Source organism: Hyperoodon ampullatus (assembly GCF_949752795.1).
Source record: "Hyperoodon ampullatus genome assembly, chromosome: 11".
In the NCBI taxonomy this organism is placed as follows: Eukaryota; Metazoa; Chordata; class Mammalia; order Artiodactyla; family Ziphiidae; genus Hyperoodon; species Hyperoodon ampullatus.
Genome location: NC_136924.1, coordinates 10,940,167 through 10,961,719, shown reverse-complemented (window position 1 = coordinate 10,961,719; position 21,553 = coordinate 10,940,167). Strand labels below are relative to the sequence as shown.

The 21,553-nt window shown below is 34.9% G+C and overlaps 1 protein-coding gene across 1 annotated transcript in view; it reads right to left on the bottom strand.

Moving 5' to 3' along the window:
* The window catches only part of LRRIQ1 (leucine rich repeats and IQ motif containing 1), a gene marked incomplete at its 3' end in the record, with an annotated part of 287,926 nt that overhangs the window by 98,026 nt on the left and 168,347 nt on the right, over positions 1-21,553 (bottom strand). The window contains exon 19 of the mRNA XM_079714084.1: positions 1,518-1,694. Coding sequence (XP_079570210.1) covers positions 1,518-1,694 — 177 coding nt within the window. The remainder of the gene's footprint in view (positions 1-1,517; positions 1,695-21,553) is intronic.

Below are 21,553 nucleotides of genomic sequence, written 5' to 3'. Positions count from 1 at the left end.
AAATTTATAATTATTTCCTAAAATATAGAGATAGACACCTCGTATGTTTACAAATGTAGACCTTAGCCTAGGTTCTTCCAATATATTTTAATATTTTGTATTTCATTCATTTTGTTGATGAATAATGCAGAAAAGGTTCAGTTCAATATTGGATGTCAACTGTTTATGCTTAAGTGTTGAATTCACCACCATTTATGATGAAACATAAAAAATACAGTCTATTTTAAATTCTCAAGTAAAACTTTCATTGTAATAACAATAAATTCTCCCAAAGAATTGTAAATCTAAATTTCAATGTAAGGGGTGTCAAGAGTCACCTTTACATAAAAATTGTAGATTACTATACATACATAAGGAGATATCAGTTTAGATTTTAAAAACATAAATGTAAATGACCTTAGTTTTTGCTAAAAGTCAACATTATCTATAAGAATTGGAATTATTTTTAAAGCTGTGAGATTTACTTATAATATGAATAGGCTAGTTGGGATAGGGAGGGTAGGAGGGAGGGAGACGCAAGAGGGAAGGGATGTGGGAACGGATGTATATGTATGACTGATTCACTTTGTTATAAAGCAGAAACTAATAAAAAAAGAAAAAAATGAATAGGCTATATTTAAAAACATTTAAATAGAAAAACGAACTCTTACGTAGTATGAGCATGTACGAAAGTACAAATAGCAAAATAATATGTAATGTAGTAATTAATTTTAGACATTTGGAAGCACATAACTGTTCCACTTATAATGCAGAATTATCATGAGTAAAATATAAAATAATTTTCCTTTTTCATTTGTGTCTTTTTGGAGCAGTATAAATTAGGAAATACAGTTTTAAAAAGATCAATTGTAATTAATTCATAGTAATGCATTCAGAATTCAGGGTGGGGAATGGGAAGTTCTCTTTCTTTGATATATTTTTAGGACTCTGTTCTCAGCCTCTGTCCTCTGAATGTGTGCACATGTTGACTGCTTTTCTCCACTATGCTCCCATAATACCTTAGTACACAAATATATGTGTAATATGATTCCTTATATAATAAATATACATAATAAATATCATATGTTTTATAAAACTTGTCTTGCTCCATTGTAACTATTTTTTAGCTAATTTTCTTTTAATGTAATCGTGAATTCTTTGAGGGTAAAGTGTAATATTTAGCTTATTATATGTCTTGCCCATCAATAATTGTTGAAAAAATGTATGTATGTCTGATTAATTGAATGAACAGATGAATGAATGTTTGCATCTTTTCTTGAAGCTATCCTCATGCTTTCATTTATTTTCATCTAATTTTAGCTTTTAAATTATATTCTAAATTATGTTCAAAATACATATTAATACATTTCAAATAATAAAAAGTGATGCCCAGAAGTCCTTTTCTAAAGAGACAATATCCTTAAAACACGCTGTACTAGTCCAAAAGAGTAGCATTGTATTGATCGGAATAATTTTTAATCACATGTATAAATTGCATTATACCTTTTAATTATGACAAGGAGAGATAAAACTCTTACCTTTCTCCAGTATATTTTTCTGTTAGTAAGTTAAATTCTCTAATCTGGGACTGACAAAGTACCAGGAAACGCTCGAATTCTAGTTCATAGTGCTCTTCAGTGTGACTTCCTGAATAAGAGGTTAGCATTTCACCATTGAGGATTTTTACAGCAGGCAATACTTTAAGTAGAGAATCCCTATTGAAAACAGGAAAAAAAAAATAATTTTGAAAAGGAGAGTTTATATCTAAAATAACTATATGCCTATTACTTAAATAATATAAATACAGAGTATATCTATGAAACTTATTGATTTTGTAGAGAAAATTATACTGTTAACTTTTTAAAAAAAAATATTGTATAATATCATGTACAAAGTTTTAGAGATCTTGACACATATTTAACCATTTTCTTCTCTTTTTTCTTTTGAATTTTATTTTATTTTTTTTATACAGCAGGTTATTAGTTAACCATTTTATACATATGAGTGTATATATGTCAATCCCAGTCTCCCAATTCATCACACCACCACCACCACCCTCACCACTTTCCCCCCTTGGTGTCCACATATTTGTTCTCTGCATCTTTGTCTCAATTTCTGCCCTGCAACCGGTTCATCTGTACCATTTTTCTAGGTTCCACATATATGCGTTAATATATGATACTTGTTTTTCTCTTTCTGACTTACATCACTCTGTATGACAGTCTTTAGATCCATCCACGTCTCTACAAATGACCCAATTTCGTTCCTTTTTATGGCTGAGTAATATTCTATTGTATATATGTACCACTTCTTCTTTATCCATTCATTTGTCGATGGGCATTTAGGTTGCTTCCATGTCCTGGCTATTGTAAATAGTGCTGAAATGAACACAGGGGTGCATGTGTCTTTTTGAATTATGGTTTTCTCTGGGTATATGCCCAGGAATGGGATTCCTGGGTCATATGGTAATTCTATTTTTAGTTTTTTAAGGAACCTCCATACTGTTCTCCATAGTGGCTGTATCAATTTACATTCCCACCAACAGTGCAAGAGGGTTCCCTTTTCTCCACACCCTCTCCAGCATTTGTTGTTTGTAGATTTTCCGATGATCCCCATTCGAACAGGTGTGAGGTGATTCCTCATTGTAGTTTTGATTTGCAATTCTCTAATAATTAGTGATGTTGAGCATCTTTTCATGTGCTTCTTGGCCATCTGTATGTCTTCTTTGGAGAAATGTCTACTTAGGTCTTCTGCCCATTTTTGGATTGGGTTCTTTGGTTTTTCAATATTGAGCTGCATGACCTGTTTATATATTTTGGAGATTCATCCTTTGTCCATTGGTTCATTTGAAAATATTTTCTCCCATTCTGAGGGCTGTCTTTTTGTCTTGTTTACAGTTTCCTTTGCTGTGCAGAAACTGTTAAGTTTCATTAGGTCCCATTTGTTTATTTTTGGTTTTATTTCCATTAATCTAGGAGGTGGATCAAAAAAGATCTTGCTGTGATTTATGTCAAAGAATGTTCTTCCTAAGCTTTCCTCTAAGAATTTTATAGTGCCTGGACTTCTATTTAGGTCTCTAATCCATTTGAGTTTATTATTGTGTATGGTGTTAGGGCGTGTTCTAATTCCATTCTTTTACATGTAGCTCTCCAGTTCTCCCAGCACCAGTTATTGAACAGACTGTCGTTTCTCCATTGTATACCTTTGCCTCCTTTGTCATAGATCAGTTGACCATACATGCATGGGTTTATCTCTGGGCTTTCTATCTTGTTCCATTGATCTATATTTCTGTTTTTGTGACAGTACCATATTGTCTTGATTACTGTAGCTTTGTAGTACAGTCTGAAGTCACGGAGCCTGATCCCTCCAGCTCTTTTTCCCTCAAGACCACTTTGGCTATTCGGTGTCTTTTGTGTCCCTATACAAATTTTAAGATTTTTTGTTTTAGTTCTGTAAAAAATGCCATTGGTAATTTGATAGAGATTGCATTGAATGTATAGATTGCTTGGGTAGTATAGTCATTTTCACAATAATGATTCTTCCAATCCAAGAACATGGTATATGTCTCCATCTGTTTTTATCATCTTTAATTTCATTCATCAGTGTCATATAGTTTTCTGCATACAGGTCTTTTGTCTCCCTAGGTAGGTTTATTCCTAGGTATTTTATTCTTTTTGTTGCAATGGTAAATGGGAGTGTTTCCTTAATTTCTCTTTAAGATTTTTCATCATTAGGGTATAGGAATGCAAGAGATTTCTGTGCATTAAGTTTGAATCCTGCTACTTTACCAAATTCATTGATTAGCTCTAGTAGTTTTCTGGTGGCATCGTTAGGATTCTCTATATATAGTATCATGTCATCTGCAAACAGTGACAGTTTTACTTCTTTTCCAATTTGGATTCCTTTTATTTCTTTTTCTTCTTTGATTGCCGTGGCTAGGACTTCCGAAACTATGTTGAATAATAGTGGTGAGAGTGGACATCCTTGTCTTATTCCCAATCTTATAGGAAATGCTTTAAGTTTTTCACCATTGAGAATGATGTTTGCTGTGGGTTTGTCATATATGGCCTTTATTATGTTGAGGTAGGTTCCCTCTATGCCCACTTTCTGGAGAGTTTTTATCATAAATGGGTGTTGAATTTTGTCAAAAGCTTTTTCTTCAGCTATTGAGATGATCATATGGTTTTCGTCTTCAATTTGTTAATATGGTGTATCACATTGATTGGTTTGCATATACTGAAGAATCCTTGCATCCCTGGGATAAATACCACTTGATCATGGTGTATGATCCTTTTATTGTGTTGTTGGATTCTCTGCTAATATTTTGTTGAGGATTTTTGCATGTATATTCATCAGTGATATTGGTCTGTAATTTTCTTTTCTTGTAATATCTTTGTCTCGTTTTGGTATCAGGGTGATGGTGGCTCCATAGAATGAGTTTGGGAGTGTTCCTTCCTCTGCAGTTTTTTGGAAGAGTTTGAGAAGGATGGGTGTTAGCTCTTCTCTAAATGTTTGCTAGAAATCACCTGTGAAGCCATCTGGTCGTGGACTTTTGTGGGAAGATTTTTCATCACAGTTTCAATTTCATTACTTGTGATTGGTCTGCTCGTATTTTCTATATCTTCCTCCTGCAGTCTTGGAAGGTTATACCTTTCTAAGAATTTGTCCATTTCTTCCAGGTTGTCCATATTATTGGCATAGAGTTGCTTGTAGTAGCCTCTTAGGATGCGTTGTATTTCTGTGGTGTCTGTTGTAACTTCTCCTTTTTCATTTCTAAGTCTAATGATTTGAGTCCTCTCCCGCTTTTTCTTGATGAGTCTGGCTAATGGTTTATCAATTTTCTTTATCTTCTCAAAGAACCAGCTTTTAGTTTCACTGATCTTTGCTATTATTTTCTGTTTCTATTTCATTTATTTCTCCTCTGATCTTTACGATTTCTTTCCTTCTACTAACTTTGGGTTTTGTTTGTTCTTTTAGGTGTAAGGTTAGATTGTTTATTTGAGATGTTTGTTGTTCCTTGAGGTAGGATTGTATAGCTATAAACTTCCCTCTTAGAACTGCTTTTGCTGCATCCCATAGCTTTTGGATCATCGTATTTTCATTGTCATTTTTCCTAGGTATTTTTTGATTTCCACTTTCATTTCTTCAGTGATCTCTTGGTTATTTAGTAACGTATTTGTTTAGCCTCCATGTGTTTGGGTTTTTTACATTTTTTCCCTGTAATTGATTTATAATCTTGTAGTGTCATGGTCAGAAATGATGCTTGATATGATTTCGATTTTCTTAAATTTACTGAGGCTTGATTTGTGACCCAAGATGTGATCAATCCTGGAGAATGTTCCATGCACACTTGAGAAGAAAGTGTAATTTGCTGATTTTGTATGGAATGTCCTATAAATATCAATTAAATCTATCTGGTCTATTGTTCCATTTAAAGCTTGTGTTTCCTTATTTATTTTCTGTTTGGATGATCTGCCCACTGGTGTGAGGTGTTAAAATCCCCCACTGTTATTGTGTTACTGTTGATTTCCTCTTTTATAGCTGTTAGCAGTTTCCTTAAGTATTGAGGTGCTCCTATGTTTTGTGCATATATATTTATAATTTTTATAGCTTCATCTTGGATTGATCCTTTGATCATTATGTAGTGTCCTTCCTTGTCTCTTGGAACATTCTTTATTTTAACATCTATTTTATCTGATATGAGTATTGCTACTCCACCTTTCTTTTGATTTCCATTTGCATTGAATATCTTTTTCTATCCCCTCACTTTCAGTCTGTATGTCCCTAAGTCTGAAGTGGGTCTCTTGTAGACAGCATATATATGGGTCTTGTTTTTGTATTCATTCAGTGAGCCTGTGTCTTTTGGTTGGAGCATTTAATCCATTCCCAATTAAGGTAATTATCGATATGTATGTTCCTATGACCATTTTCTTAATTGTTTTGGGTTTGTTTCTGTAGGTCCTTTTCTTCTCTTGTGTTTCCCACTTAGAGGAGTTCCTTTAGCATTTGTTGTAGACCAGGTTTGGTGGTGCTGAATTCTCTTAGCTTTTTCTTGTCTGTAAAGCTTTTGATTTCTCCATTGAATCTGAATGAGATTATTGCTGGGTAGAGTAATCTTGGTTGTAGGTTCTTCCCTTTCACCACTTTAAATATGTCATGCCACTCACTTCTGGCTTGTAGAGTTTCTGCTGAGAAACCAGCTGTTAATGTTATGGGAGTTCCCTTGTATGTTATTTGTCATTTTTCCTTTGCTGCTTTCAATAATTTTTCTTTGGCTTTAATTTTTGTCAGTTTGATTACTATGTGTCTCAGCATGTTTCTCCTTGGGTTTATCCTGCCTGGGACTCGCTGTGCTTCCTGGACTTGGGTGGCTCTTTCCTTTCCCGTGTTAGGGAAGTTTTCAACTATAATCTCTTCAAATATTTTCTCTGGTCCTTTCTCTCTCTCTTCTCCTTCTGGGACCCCTATAATGCGAATGTTGTTGTGTTTAATGTTGTCCCAGAGGTCTCTTAGGCTGTTTTCATTTCTTTTCATTCTTTTTCCTTTGTTCTGTTCCACAGCAGTGAATTCTACCTTTCTGTCTTCCAGGTCACTTATCCATTCTTCTGCCTCATTTATTCTGCTGCTGCTTCCTTCTAGTGCAGTTTTCATTTCACTTATTGTATTGTTCATCTCTGTTTGTTTGTTCTTTAATTTTTCTAGGTGTTTGTTAAACATTTCTTCCATCTTCTTGGTCTTTGCCTCCATTCTTTTTCCGAGGTCCTGGATCATCTTCACTCTCATTATTCTGAATTCTTTTTCTGGAAGGTTGCCCATCTCCACTTCATTTAGTTGTTTTTCTGGGGTTTTATCTTGTACCTTCATCTGGTACCTAGCTCTCTGCCTTTTCATCTTGTCTATCTTTCTGTGAATGTGGTTTTTCCTAACCATTTTCTTGTAAAACACAAATGGTAAATTCAAGCAGTTGGAAACTTGGGCTGGGAATAAATTAAAGACTGCATTATGAGAAGAATAGTATCAGACACACTCTTTTATTTTACTTGTTTTAAGTTTTTGACTGACTTGGGTCTTTTTTGCTGCACGTGGGCTTTCTCTAGTTGTGGCGAGCAGTGGCTACTCTTTATTGTGTTGTGTGGGCTTCTCATTGCGATGGCTTCTCCTGTTGTGAAGCACGGGGTCTAGGTGTGTGGGCTTCAGTAGTTGTGGCACACAAGCTCAGTAGTTGTGGCTCATGGGCTCTAGAGCACAGACTCAATAGTTGTGGCTCATGGGCCTAGTTGCTCCACAGCATGTGGGATCTTCCCAGACCAGGGCTTGCAGCTGTGTCCCCTGCATTGGCAGGCAGATTGTTAACCACTGCACCACCAGGGAAGCCCAGACACACTCTTTTAAAAATAAGATAATTAAAATGATTTTACCAAAAGTTGCTGTTTATTTCAGAAATAGGTGTGAATTCTGATTGTTTCTCAGTGAAATACAGTGAGTTGAGGGTTAAACCAAAACAGAAGGGGTGGTGATTACCCCATATTACATCATCTGGAAAACCTAAATTTATTATATTTCTCCTTGAATCTTAGTAAGGATTATAATAAGAATCTCCTAGATATGAGCAAAAGTCTTTATCAATTTAAAAGGCCAATGCTATGAAAAACCAGATCAGAAAGCAAGAGTGGTCCACCAAGCCCAGCTACCTTGAAGTACTTCCCAAGCCTTTCACAAGAAGAGTGTGTGGGCTTCTTTTCACAAGGCTATTGATGATCACAGGGGCAAAATAAACTTCTTGAATGAGTAAAACTTCTTACTAAAAAACTAAGAATTCCTATGAGGAAAACTACAAATCAGTGACAAAGATACCAAAGACTAAATAAATGGAAAGATGTCACATGAAAAAAAATCTTTGTGGATAAGAAGATTCAATACTGTCAAGAAGTCAGTTTTTTCCCACTTGATCTATAGATAGAACACAATTCCAACTAAAATACCAGCAAGATATTTTGTGGATATCAAGAAATTGATTCTAAAGTTTATATGAAGAGGCAAAACAAGCATATAGCCAACTTAATTTTGAAAGAGAAGAAAAAAGTTGGAAGAATGACACTAGTTGACTTCAAGATTATCTATGAAGCTACAGTAATCAGGATAATGTGGTAATGGCAAAAGAATAGTCAAATAGATCAATGGAACAGAAGACAGAACCCAGAAATAGACCCAGATAATACAGTAAACTGATCTTTGACAAATGAGAAAAAGTAATACAACTGAGACAAGATAAGTCTTTTGAACTACTGGTGCTAGAACAACTGAACATTGCCGTGTTAAAAAAAAAAAAAAAAAGGAATCTAGACATACAGGCACAGAACTCTCACCTTTCACAAAAATTAACTCAGAAAGGATCACAGACCTAAAAGCAAAATGTGAAACCCTAGAACTCCTAGAAGTAAAAATAGAAGAAAATCTAGATGACCTTGTGTATAGTGATGACTTTTTATATACAACACAAAATCCACATCTAAATTATTAATGAGCTGAATTTCATTAAAATTAAAAATTCCTGCTCCTAGGGACATTGTCAAGTAAATGAGATGATAAGTCATACACTGGGAGAAAGTGTTTGCAAAAAACATATCTGATAAATGACTGTTATCCAAAATATGCAAAGAACGCTTAAAGCTCAATGATAAGAAAATGAATGTCTTGGTTAAAAAATGAGCCAAACTCCTTAAAAGACATCTCACCAAAAGAGATATAAATATGACAAATAAGCATTAATTAATGAATTGCAAATTATAACAACAATGAGATACTACTACCTACCTATTAAAATGTCCACAATCCAAAACACTGATAATGATGCAGAGAAATAGGAATACTCCTTAAGTGTTGGTGGTAATGAAAAATGGTAGTGACACTGTGGAAGATAGTTTGGTGGTTTCTTACAAAACTAAACATATTTTTATCATTTGATCTAGCAATCAGGTTCCTTGGTATTTACCCAAATGAACTGAAAATGTATGTCCACACAAAAACCTACCCACACATGTTTATAGCCGTTTTATTTGTATCAGCCAGAACTTGAAAGCAACCAAGATGTCCTTCAGTAGGTAACTGATAAACTGTGATACATCCATACAATGCAATATTATTTAGCATTAAAAAGAAATGAGCTATCCAGCCATGAACAAAAATAGAGGAAACTTAAATGCATATTATTAATTGGAAAAAGCCAATCTGAAAAGGCTGTATGTTGTATGATTCCAACTGTGTTACATTCTGGAAAAAAAGCAAAACTATGGAGACAAAAAGATTAATGGTTGCTAGGGGTTAAAGTAGAGGGAAGGATAAAAAGGGAAAGCACAGAGGATTTTTAGGGCAGTAAAACGATTCCATATAATACCACACGGTGGATGTATGTCATTGCACATTTTTCAAAACCCATAGAATGTAGAACACCAAGAGTGAACTCCTATATAAAACTATGGAATTTGGGTGACAACGATGTGTCAATGTAGGTTCACTGATTGTTAAAAGTGTACTGCTTTGGGGTTTCCCTGGTGGCTCAGTGGTTGAGAGGCCGCCTTCCGATGCAGGGGACACGGGTTCGTGCCCCGACCCAGGAGGATCCCACATGCCGTGGAGTGGCTGGGCCCGTGAGCCATGGACGCTGAGCCTGCACATCCGGAGCCTGTGCTCCACAGCGGGAGAGGCCACAACAGTGAGAGGCCCGCATACCGCAAAAAAAAAAAAAAAAAAAAAAGTGTACAGCTTTAGTGTGGGTATTTACAGGGAGGGGGGCTGTACATGTGTGGGAACCGGGGGTATGTGGGAATTCTCTGTACTTTCTGCTCAATTTTGCTGTTAACCTAAAATTGCTCTAAAAAATAAAATTTATTAATTAAAAAACAAACAGTTCCTAAACACTAAATGAAGGATGGGAGGGTAAGATTCCTAAAATACTAAGAGTTAAGAAGACAAAGCCCTAACAACAGTTATTCCTTTTACCTAGACTGTATAGTCAGGATTGGTATATCTATTTATGCAAACACAGTTGTAAAATCTAATTTTAATTATTTTTTAATGGAGGAAGTGGTCCATTAAGGCAAAAATGCATAGGGCCAACCAAGATCATAATGCATCCCTGTGTAGAGTTATGATCTTGGTAGCCTTGGTATTAAATAAAATAATCATCAGAGAGGTACAAATACAAATACGTTTTGGTGAAACAAAATAGAGGAGTACCACAGTTTTTCATTTACTGAGGACACAGTTGACTAGCTCTCTACACCCTTCCACCACTTCAGAAATGATGCTTTTTTTTTTTTCTTACAGATATTTAATAAGAGAGAAAGGATTAGATTTGGTTCTTCAGGGTAATTATCAGATGTTTTACAATTTTAAGAAGCAGACAAAAGCTTAATGGTTTGCTAATAAAGAGTTAAAGCTATTAAGAAAATTTGAGCCCATATATTTTGAACTTTTTAGGAGGCTTGAAGCTAGAAATGCTTGCCAAATCAAAAACTACCTACCATGTTTACCACAAAGGGTTAAATAAATGGCATATATTGTGTTTCTGCTTAGATTCATTTTAAGATATGGTTTGAAAGCAGGATGTTACATTAAGATAATATCTATTCATCACAGGTGATGAGGTAATCAGAGGTGTTCAGCCCAGAGGTACAATATTAAATATAACATGAAATCTTTAACTGAGGCTCTCATCAAAGCAAGGAAATATTCCACCCTACCAAATAATTTATTACAGTACTAAGGAAGCTACACTGTATTCTAAATCTTTATCAAAATACCCAGTGTCAAGGTTTCTTTAAGACATGACTGTAATGTCAAACTAACTTATTTAGTTATAATTATAAAATGCCAGGTATGAAATAATGATTTTTGAGATGCGATAATAAAGGGTATTGAAAGTTAAGACTGCATTGGTGTTCATCCAGCTTAAAAAAGATGCTCTAATTCTATTACTGGTCCTGTTTCTTCAAAGTAAATTTCCTACATTGTAGAAGATCAAATAAAAACTTTAATAACTTGATGGAAATAGTTCTTGAGAATAGCCAACAGTTCTAATTCTTTGGGTACCAAGCGAATTTCTACCTGGTACCTTGGTCTCCAGAGTGGACCTGACTAGCAGAAGGAATGACGTGTGCCAGTGACAGGCTCTAACGTTTGAAAAAGGTATGTCATATAAGGAAAATTAATAAAGCATATTACCTTATTATAAGTTGGATTTCTTAGCAGTTAGGTAAAACTGATTTTCTTTTCTTCTAGTGTATAACCATTTCAGTAAGCTTTTGTGTGTACAAAACTTTTTACCAGGATGGTGGACCCACAGTGGTAGTGCAGATGCAGTAACACCTATGAGACACTCTTGAGTGGTCATCTTTCAGGTCTCAGTTTGGCTAAATTGAGGAGGTGTGAGCAAAAGGAAGGCAATGCTCATGTTGCTAACATGAGAACCTCAGGGTCCAACACATCTATACTTTGTGTTAGTCGCTCTCAAAATTCATTGAGATGAGAATTCAAGCTAGATCCCTATGTGTGCCTCCAGCCCTGAAGGGTAGTGTTTCTGAAAAGATTTTCCTTGAACTACTGTATCAGTGGTACTTGGGGTGCTTTTTAAAAGGCAGAGTCTTCAGCTACACATAGACCTCTACTGGCAGGTTCAGGGAAATCTGTATTTTTAAAACATAGTCTTTCTTGTGCACCTTAAAGTGTAAAACCACTACATTGGGAAGAAAATAGACCTCAGCACGTTATGATAAAATCAGACATGATCGAGTTTAAAGTAAAAAAAAAAAAAGAAACAAAAAAAAACTCTTAAAGAAACTCTGAAATTCAAATCATTTGCATATTGTCCTAAATTTAAAAAAAAAGGCTTGTATGGAAACTTATACCATAGTCTATATATCAATGATATCAGAAGAATTTGCTAAAATAAGGGATACTGTGGTCCTGGGCAGTTACATTCCAATGATATGTCACTGATTAACATTGCCATTGGTTTTATATAAATGTTGTGAACTTTTTAAAGTAAACTATTCCTGTAACTCTAAAATTAGAGAGTACATACCAAATAAATAAAGAAATCAGCTTTCTACTCAGAAATAACTGATGGTTGGAATAAAGAGCCATTTTAACCAAATAATCTAATATAATCCAAGAGGCAAAAATATAAGAATTTGCTTTATCAGATTAAGGAACAGATCAATGTTTTACCACAAACATTTTACCTAATAAAAAAAGGCTTATGCTCCAGACAACCAAAGTAATGAAAAATAATTTCAAAGGTAATACAGGACATTAGAATTCTTTCTAGGTGTTGCAAGTGGCATCATGTGGAAGCTGTTGAGATGTTAATTGACACGGATCAGCAAAATGATAGTTTTATCATCAAATGCTATATTTTGGACATGGTTATTGATATAGATATCATCAAGTATAATATTTTAGCTACACACAATAATTCTAGAGAATCTGGGTCAACAGTGTTTGAATTTTTACATTTGGAATATTTTGATATTACACTCATCACCTTTACATTAAAAGTTCCCAGTTTATTTTAGTCACAATATTTTGAACTTCTTTGGATGTAAAAATTTAGTTTGCTTGGATCTTCAAGAATACAACAGTATCTTCAAATTTGTGAATCACATAATAAATATCCAGATTGAAGTTGGTGTTTTATTTAAACATTTTTTTCTTAAGTCTTTTTTTTAAGGAACAATAGTCAGATTTGTATAAGTTAGCAGTGCGTGAATTGGCCTTAAATTCAAATGCAGCCTTATAAAGAGCCTATGATAAATATATTAGAAAGCACTGTAACAAGTTGATTCATGTTCAGAATGAAGTATAAGGACACTGTGAGATCTCAGCCTTAGTTTTTCCAGCTGGGCTCCTCCTAGTCAAGGGCTGAATCAATATTTCATTTAGTGAAAACTTCCTGGTGAATATTCTGTCACTTAAGAAGCTCTATTAATCATTAATGAATGAAACACATTCCCAAAGGAAATTCCAAACTGAGTCTGTGGATTAAGTTTTAAAAAGAGATTTCTTTTAGTACATCAGTTTTGTTCGTGTTATCACTGGCTAGACATGAAAGTAAGAAGCCAATTGGGAAAATCTATAACTAATCCCTTCGTTGGTATCAAGGGGTTATGTAAAGTTCATTGGAACATACTGGTTAAAGTCTGAGTTGATCCTTTCATTAACAAATCCATATTTTATAGATTACTAGATTTTAACCTCTTTAGATAAATGAATTTCTTCTTAAAATTATGAAAGCTCTATTAGAGCAACTGATCTAAGTGAAATTTGATAGGTAAAATTTTCAAGTTGCTATTAGTCCAGTCCATAAAAGTTAAATTAAACATAGAAATTGTGATAGCTAAATAATTGTATATATAAATACTACCTATTCTCTTTCAGTATTGATTATTTCTAATTAAATATTTTCTTTAAAACTATAAAGTATATATACTTAGTAAGTGTAATAGAATGTGAATGTTTATCTTTATATATGTATTACAGTGTTATATCAAAAGATTTTACAAGAAGCACATTTTATTCAATAAAATAGTGCTTATGCTTTCTACAAACAAAATAATGAAAAATAAATTAATTAAAAGGTTACTCAGGACATAGGTTTGTTTCTAGTTGTTGCAACTTGCAACATGGCAGCTGTTCAGATAGTAAGTGATACCAGATCAGCAAGAGAATTCATGTCTTATTTGCCCAACACCTAACAGAAAAACCATTGTCCCCAAAGAACTTGCTCTGAATAATGGGCACAGCTGCTATTTTTGTTTGTCACTGTAAGCCAACTATATAACTTGTTCTATAGAATTACTTGGGAAAATATCTCTCTAGAAATAACGCATCAGACATTTTCATTATAAATAATATCACCTGCTAAGCAGTCTTTCAGACGTTACACTCTTCTTTTTGTATGGGAAATTTCACTCTAAGATCTGGTTCCTAGAAACGAGGACACAAAACTTGGGGGATTAGTGCTTTAAATCTCTCAATGTAAGAGAAGCACAGCCCTAGAATGTGAGCTAGTGCATCTGGATGGGGACCTTGACTGCTTCTATTCCAGAAAAGGGAGTCCTTCACCAAGCTGGTAAGAGGTCTAGAAACATACCTAGGTGGCCTTATCACATATGCACAAAAAATCTTCAAATAGTTTTAATTTCTGATCACCTTATGATTTGACATTAACTAATAGTTGATATTTCCTATAATAACTTGTCCTAAGATCAGCTTCTCAGGAAACTTGGAGAATATTATAAATACTATGGTTCTCTAGGAGTCTGAAGACTCCAATTTTAGAATTCCAGATATTGATAACTACTGCAAATCAACAGTAACATAAATTTTCAATTTATAGAAAATAACATTTTCAATCACTAAAATAAAATTGAATAAATTCAATAGAAAAATTAGAGGGGCTGAAACATACATTTTTTTCAAGCTTTTACACATTATAATGCAATTAAATTCAGTAATGTATTCCTCCAACAAATAATTTTGGGTGTCTACTAAATACAAGGCATACAAGGACTCTAAACTATAAGGATCTGTACAATAATCTGGGGTCACTTCTACTACATAATTTTAGCCTTTTTTTTTTTTTTTTTTTTTTTTTTTTTGCGGTACGGGGGCCTCTCACTGTTGTGGCCTCTCCCGTTGCGGAGCACAGGCTCCGGATGCGCAGGCTCAGTGGCCATGGCTCACGGGCCCAGCCGCTCCGCAGCATGTGTGATCTTCCCGGACCAGGGCACGAATCCGTGTCCCCTGCATCGGCAGGCGGACTCTCAACCACTGCGCGACCAGGGAGGCCCGATTTTAGCCATTTTTTAATGCTTGGATTTTCATTTAATTTGGCTACTTTCCCCTAATTTCTTGTCACTTTTCTACTAAAAACAAGTTTCCCCAAATACTATTTTCATTTTCATACAACTATTCAAAATTTCTCTATAGCTCCTTAAAAATAATGGCTAGCATTATCAAGTATGCTTTCTGACAGGCACTACTATAAAGTGCTGTCATGTGGTAACATATTTATTCCTCATAGAGACTCTTGGTATGCTCTGATACTCGTGTTCTTCCCTATTTTTCCCAGGTTTTTTTGCAGTTAATTTGGCCATGTGACTAGTTACAGTTAATACAGTATGAGAGAAGTGATCACTGCCACTTTTGAGGGCAGAGTGGTTAAATGTCAATTGTTTTCCTGGTGGTCATTTTCCCCACCACAATCTACTACCTAAAAATGTGAGGTTATGTTGAAGTTATGTGACACAGAGTCACGAAATGGAAGCAGCCTGAGTTTCTGAGTCTGCTTAGATTAGACAGGCCAAACTCACATCAGACATAATGTAAACAAACAAACAAAAGCCTTCTAATGTATTAAACTGCACAGATTTCTGAGTTTGTTGCTGTGTGGTATAACCTATACTACCCTAATGAATAGATCCTATGAGAAAGGTACTATTATTATACCCATTTTACAGATGAAGGAAGAGACGTAGCAAGATTAAGTAACTTGAGCAAGGCAAACAACCAGTAAGTGGTGGAACTAGATATGCACCTGAGCAGTTTACTCACAAGGCCCATGTATATATTCACTATGCTAGAGTCCCTTTCCATGACCACAGGATAAAGGAGACTTTTTATCCTCGCATATGAAACCCTTTACAATCTGGCAGTAATACAACATATGAAACCGCAGAGTACAATGTTTAAATTCTAGGCTTCAGAACTCAAATTCCACTCCTGACACTTACTTCATAACTGGGTAAGTCACAGGGTATCTAAGCTTCAGTAAATACTCTGTAAAATGAGAATGATAATTACAGAACCTAACTCAGCTGCTGTGAAATGAAGGAATATATATAGGTACTTAGCCCACTCTCTGACAAACTGTAAGCATAAGTACTTGATTTCTTACTTCTTTACAATGGTATTCCCACTATACCCACTTTACCTGAATAGACTGGTCTTCTAACAGAGCCTAACTTCACCTTTCTTTTCTTTCTTTTCTTTTAATTTGGTTTTCCTTTTTTAAAAATTTAATTTTATTTATTTAGCTTTTGGCCACGTCGTGCAGCATGTAGGATTTAGTTTCCCGACAAGGGATTGAACCCGTGCCCCCTGCATTGAGAGAGCAGAGTCTTAACCACTGGACCACCAGGGAAGTCCCTGATTTTCAGTCTTACCAAACTTTTGAGGTTTAACTCAAAGTTTGCCTTTTCAGTGCAGGCAGTTTTCCCTGGTCAGACTAAATTAAGATAATATTTCCAAATTTCTAAAGCATATCTCTTGCCTACAATAATCATCTGACACTTATATTTTATTAGGTACTAAAATCTAAGAGTTAAGAGCACATATTCTGGAGCTAGACTGAATGGATTTGAATCCTGGGTCTTTGACTTGCTAGCTGTATGAAACTGGGCAGGCTACTTAGCCCTTTAGGAACTCAGTTTTCTTAAGTATAAAATGGGGACACTAGGTTGCTATTTCATCAGGTATATTGTGAGGATTAAATGAGAATGATGAGAACGGTGTTGGGCACAAAGTCAATGCTGTTTCAGTGTTTGTTACCATTAGTTTTCATGGTTATCATTTTTGCATAATTTTCTATTCCTAACAAGATTATAAAAATGACTTGAAATCATGGGTTACATTGAATTTCTCTTATAATGTCTAACATGTAGGACACTTGTTGCATATAGCAGGCATACACTAAATACTTGGTGACTGAATAAGAACCCATATATAGTCTGGTAGGCCTAGTAATAGAAAATAATAGGTTTTTGTGTGCTTACCATGTTCTAGGAATTGTTATCAACAAGATATGTGTATTATCCCATTCAAATCTAATGGCTATACCATAAGATAGGCACCATTATTATCCTCATTTTACTAATGAAGATTCAAAGACATAGAAAAGTTAAGTTACTTGCCCAGAATCACAAAACACGGAGCAGGAGGAAGATGTACTTGTTTAAAAACATAATGATTTCCAAACGTTAGTGCACACTGAATCACACAAAGGGCTTGATAAAACACAGATTACTGGGAATCACCTGCTAGCTTCTGATTCAGTGGATCTGGACAGGGTCCAAGATTTTGCATTTCTAACAGGTTTCCAAGTGATGATGAAGCTGCTGGTCTGGGGGATACACCTTTAAGAGCCACTGCACTGGGTTATACTCTTTCCTCCATGCTATACAGCTTAAATTGAACTTAGAAACAGATGTTTCTAAGCTAGAAGTTGACAGGTTCTGTTCTAAAACATGTGGAAACATACCAGGTTTCCCTAAAAAACACTGTAACATTAGAAATTTATGTGGAAACTGAGCTTTAAAAAAAAAGAAAGAAAACTAGATTTTCTGGCAAAAAGATAACTCTTCGGTGATACTCATCAATGAGTAGCAAATCACACAGGTGTTTGACTTGGTGTAAAAATGCTGCTGTTTTCTTAACTAAACGTCAATTAACAAATTCAAGAAACCAATACATCTAGAAAGAGAATGTCACAGGTTTGCAGTGACCTTAGACAAGGGAGGGAACAGCGACTACTCCCTAGACTCTCTTATCTTTTTCTACAGGTGGATTAAGTCAGGTAAAGGAATTTTAAACATAATCAAATCAGATCATTGGTTCTTCTGTAAGATATCTTATATTCCTCTGAAGTACTCAGAAAAACAAGGATCTTCCTGGCTATGGCCACACATCACAGGGAAACCAAATCAGGGGGAAGAGTCAACTGCTTCTGCCCTAGGACTGGATGTCACAACAACCTTTTTTTCAGTTATTCATTTCTCCCTGTCTATATTTTACTCATAACTTATTTTAACTACCTGGTCAAATTGATAAGACTTGCTGACTTGATCCAAACTTAAGATCCTGAAATAGATTTTCCTACATGAATTTTAGTAAATGGTTGCCTTTCCCTACACTTAGCATGTAGCCAAACACACCTTGCTAAATTAGGCTACAAGCCCTGTCCATTTTGGCTTGCTCTGTCTTGATGTATCTATGACCTGATATGATACAAATGTCAAATGTACAATAAATCATATTAAACCATCTAACAAATGCATGCTGCTGGACATAAAAAGAGATAAGAGTTCAGGCCATAAACATCACCAGTACTAGAAAATTCCAAAGTGGATATATACAAAGTTTTTCAGTATACTGGGATTTAATTCACCTAGACCTGGTAAATGAGTCTGAGGATGTGTGAGAGAAAAACCACTTAAAGGGCTTCCCTGGTGGCACAGTGGTTGAGAGTCCGCCTACCGATGCAGGGGACACGGGTTCGTGCCCTGGTCTGGGAGGATCCCACATGCCGTGGAGTGGCTGGGCCCGTGAACCATGGCCACTGAGCCTGTGCGTCTGGAGCCTGTGCTCCACAACAGGAGAGGCCACAACAGTGAGAGGCCCGAATACAGCAAAAAATAAAAAATAAAAATAAATAAATAAATAAATAAAATTAAAAAAACACTTAAAGCCAAGGGAAAGAACAAGTGGGAAGCAAAAGGCAGAAAAATTACAGGAACTCACATGAGGATGGGAATAATTCTCATCAGCCAAAGTTGAAAGGATACATATAAGAGACATTGGGCAGAATGCTCAGAAAGTTGGTGCCATAGTAGTGGGGCTAAATTAGTACTAGTCTGAAGATTTCTTTGAGACTTCCCTAACAGAACTTAAAAGGAAGTTTTGAAAGTATCTCACTAATTCCAAGTAATGTAGCTATTGCATGTGAGAAGCAAAATATATGTTATTTAAAGGAAAAAAAATTAAGAAATCAACAAGTATAAAATTTTAAATGTCCAGACTACAACCAAAATTGACTGGGCATGCAAGAAGTAGGAAAATATGACCCAGAATCATTTAAAAAATCAATAATATTAGACCTCAAAATGATAGAGATGATGAAATTAACAGACAAGTTTGTAAAAACAGCTATTATAAATATTATCCATATGTTCAAGGTGATTCAGGAAATATGACCATGATTAGGAGAGAAACTGTAAATGTTAAAAAATAAAGGAAACGTCTCAAAATGAAAATCATAATATCTGATCTGAACTGAAAAACAGTCTAGATGGGATTAACAGCAGAGTAGCTATACAGGAAGAAAATATCAGAGAATTTGAAGACATAGCAATAACTAGTAAGACTGAAATACAGGCAGAATAAAAGTATAATAAATATAAGAACAGAGCAATAGCAACTTCTGGGATATATCAAGTGGTCTAATACTGATGAAGTTAGAGTCCTAGTAGGATAAGATAGAACAAAATATTTGAAAATTCCTAGGCAACAATTTTCAAAATTTTATAGAAACTATAAATCCACTATATCTGAGAGGTTCAGTAAATCCTAAACATGGGTGGACCTAGAGATTATAATATTAAGTGAAGTAAGTCAGACAAAGAAAGACAAATATCATATGATATCACTTATATGTGGAATAAGAAAATGATACAAATGAACTTATTTACAACACAGAAATAGACTCACAGACCTAGAAGACAAACTTATGGTTCCCAAAGAAGGAAGACAAGGGGGAGGTATAAATTAGGAGTTTGGGATTAATAGGTACACATTACTATGTATAAAGTAGATAAACATTAAGGACTTACTGTATAAGAAAGGGAACTATATTCAATAACTTGTAATAACGCATAATAGAAAAAAATCTGAAAAGAATACACACACTCACACATAACTGAGTCACTTTGCTGTACACCTGCAACTAACACAAAATGGTAAATTAACTATACATTAATTTTTAAAAACTTAAGCCAATAAAAACTAAAAAATCCTAAGCAGAGCAAATCTATATAAAAGCAACCAAAGCACATTATAATCAAATTGCTGAAGACCACTGATGAAGAGAAAACCTTAAAAGTACTCAGAGACAGAGGAATGAAGACATGAATGTTCATAGACTTCTCATCAGAAACAGTGAAAGTTATAAGACAGTGGAGAGACATTTTTAAACAATTGGAAGAGGGGACTGACTACCCAGGGGCATAAGGTAATTTTTCAAGGTGATAAAAATGTTCAATAACTAGATTGTGGTGGTTTTTACACAATATTCATACTCATAAACTGATACTCAAAATTGATAAATCTTATTATATGTAAATTATTTCAAAAAATGTGATTATAAAAAAGATGAAGCTTAACTTGGGGGAAATGGTGTTAGCATAATTTCAGAGTTTCAGATTAGAGAATTTTTTAAAAAACAAAATTCATTTAAAAAAAAATCACAGAGCAGAAGCAAGAAGAATTACAATCCTGCAGCCTGTGGAACAAAAACCAGATTCACAGAAAGACAGACAAGATAAAAAGGCAGAGGGCTATATACCAGATGAAGGAACAATATAAAACCCCAGATAAACAACTAAATGAAGTGAAGATAGGCAACCTTCCAGAAAAAGAATTCAGAATAATGAGAGTGAAGATAATCCAGGACCTCAGAAAAAGAATGGAGACAAAAATTGAGAGGACGCAAGAAATGTTTAACAAAGACCTAGAAGAATTAAAGAAAAAACAAACAGAGATGAAAAATACAATAACTGAAATGAAAATTACACTACAAGGAATCAATAGCAGAATAACTGAGGCAGAAGAATGGATAAGTGACCTGGAAGACAGAATGGTGGAATTCACTGCTGGGGAACAGAACAAAGAAAAAAGAATGAAAAGAAATGAAGACAGCCTAAGAGACCTCTGGGACAACATTAAACACAACAACATTCACATTATAGGGGTCCCAGAAGGAGAAGAGAGAGAGAAAGGACCTGAGAAAATACTAAAAGAGATTATAGTCGAAAACTTCCCTAACATAGGAAAGGAAATAGCCATCGAGTCAAGGAAGTGCAGAGAGTCCCATACAGGATAAACCCATGGAGAAACACTCCAAGACATATAGTAATCAAATTGGCAAAAATTAAAGACAAAGAAAAATTATTTAACGCAGCAAGGGAAAAACAACAAATAACATACAAGGGAACTCCCATAAGGTTAACAGCTGATTTCTCAGCAGAAACTCTACAAACCAGAAGGGAGTGGCATGATATATCTAAAGTGATGAAAGGGAAGAACCTACCACCAAGATTACTCTAGCCGGCAAGGATCTCATTCAGATACGATAGAGAAATCAAAAGCTTTACAGACAAGCAAAAGCTAAGAGAATTCACCACCACCAAACCAGCTCTATAGCAAATGCTAAAGGAATTCCTCTAAGTGGGAAACACAAGAGAAGAAAAGGACCTACAGAAACAAACCCAAAACAATTAAGAAAATGGTCATAGGAACATACATATCAGTAATTACCTTAAACGGGAATGGATTAAATGCTCCAACCAAAAGACACAGGCTCGCAGAATGGATACAAAAACAAGACCCATATATATGCTGTCAACAAGAGACCCACTTTAGACCTAGGGACACATACAGAATGGAAGTGAGGGGATGGAAAAAGATATTCCATGCAAATGGAAATCAAAAGAGAGCTGGAGTAGCAATACTCATGTCAGAT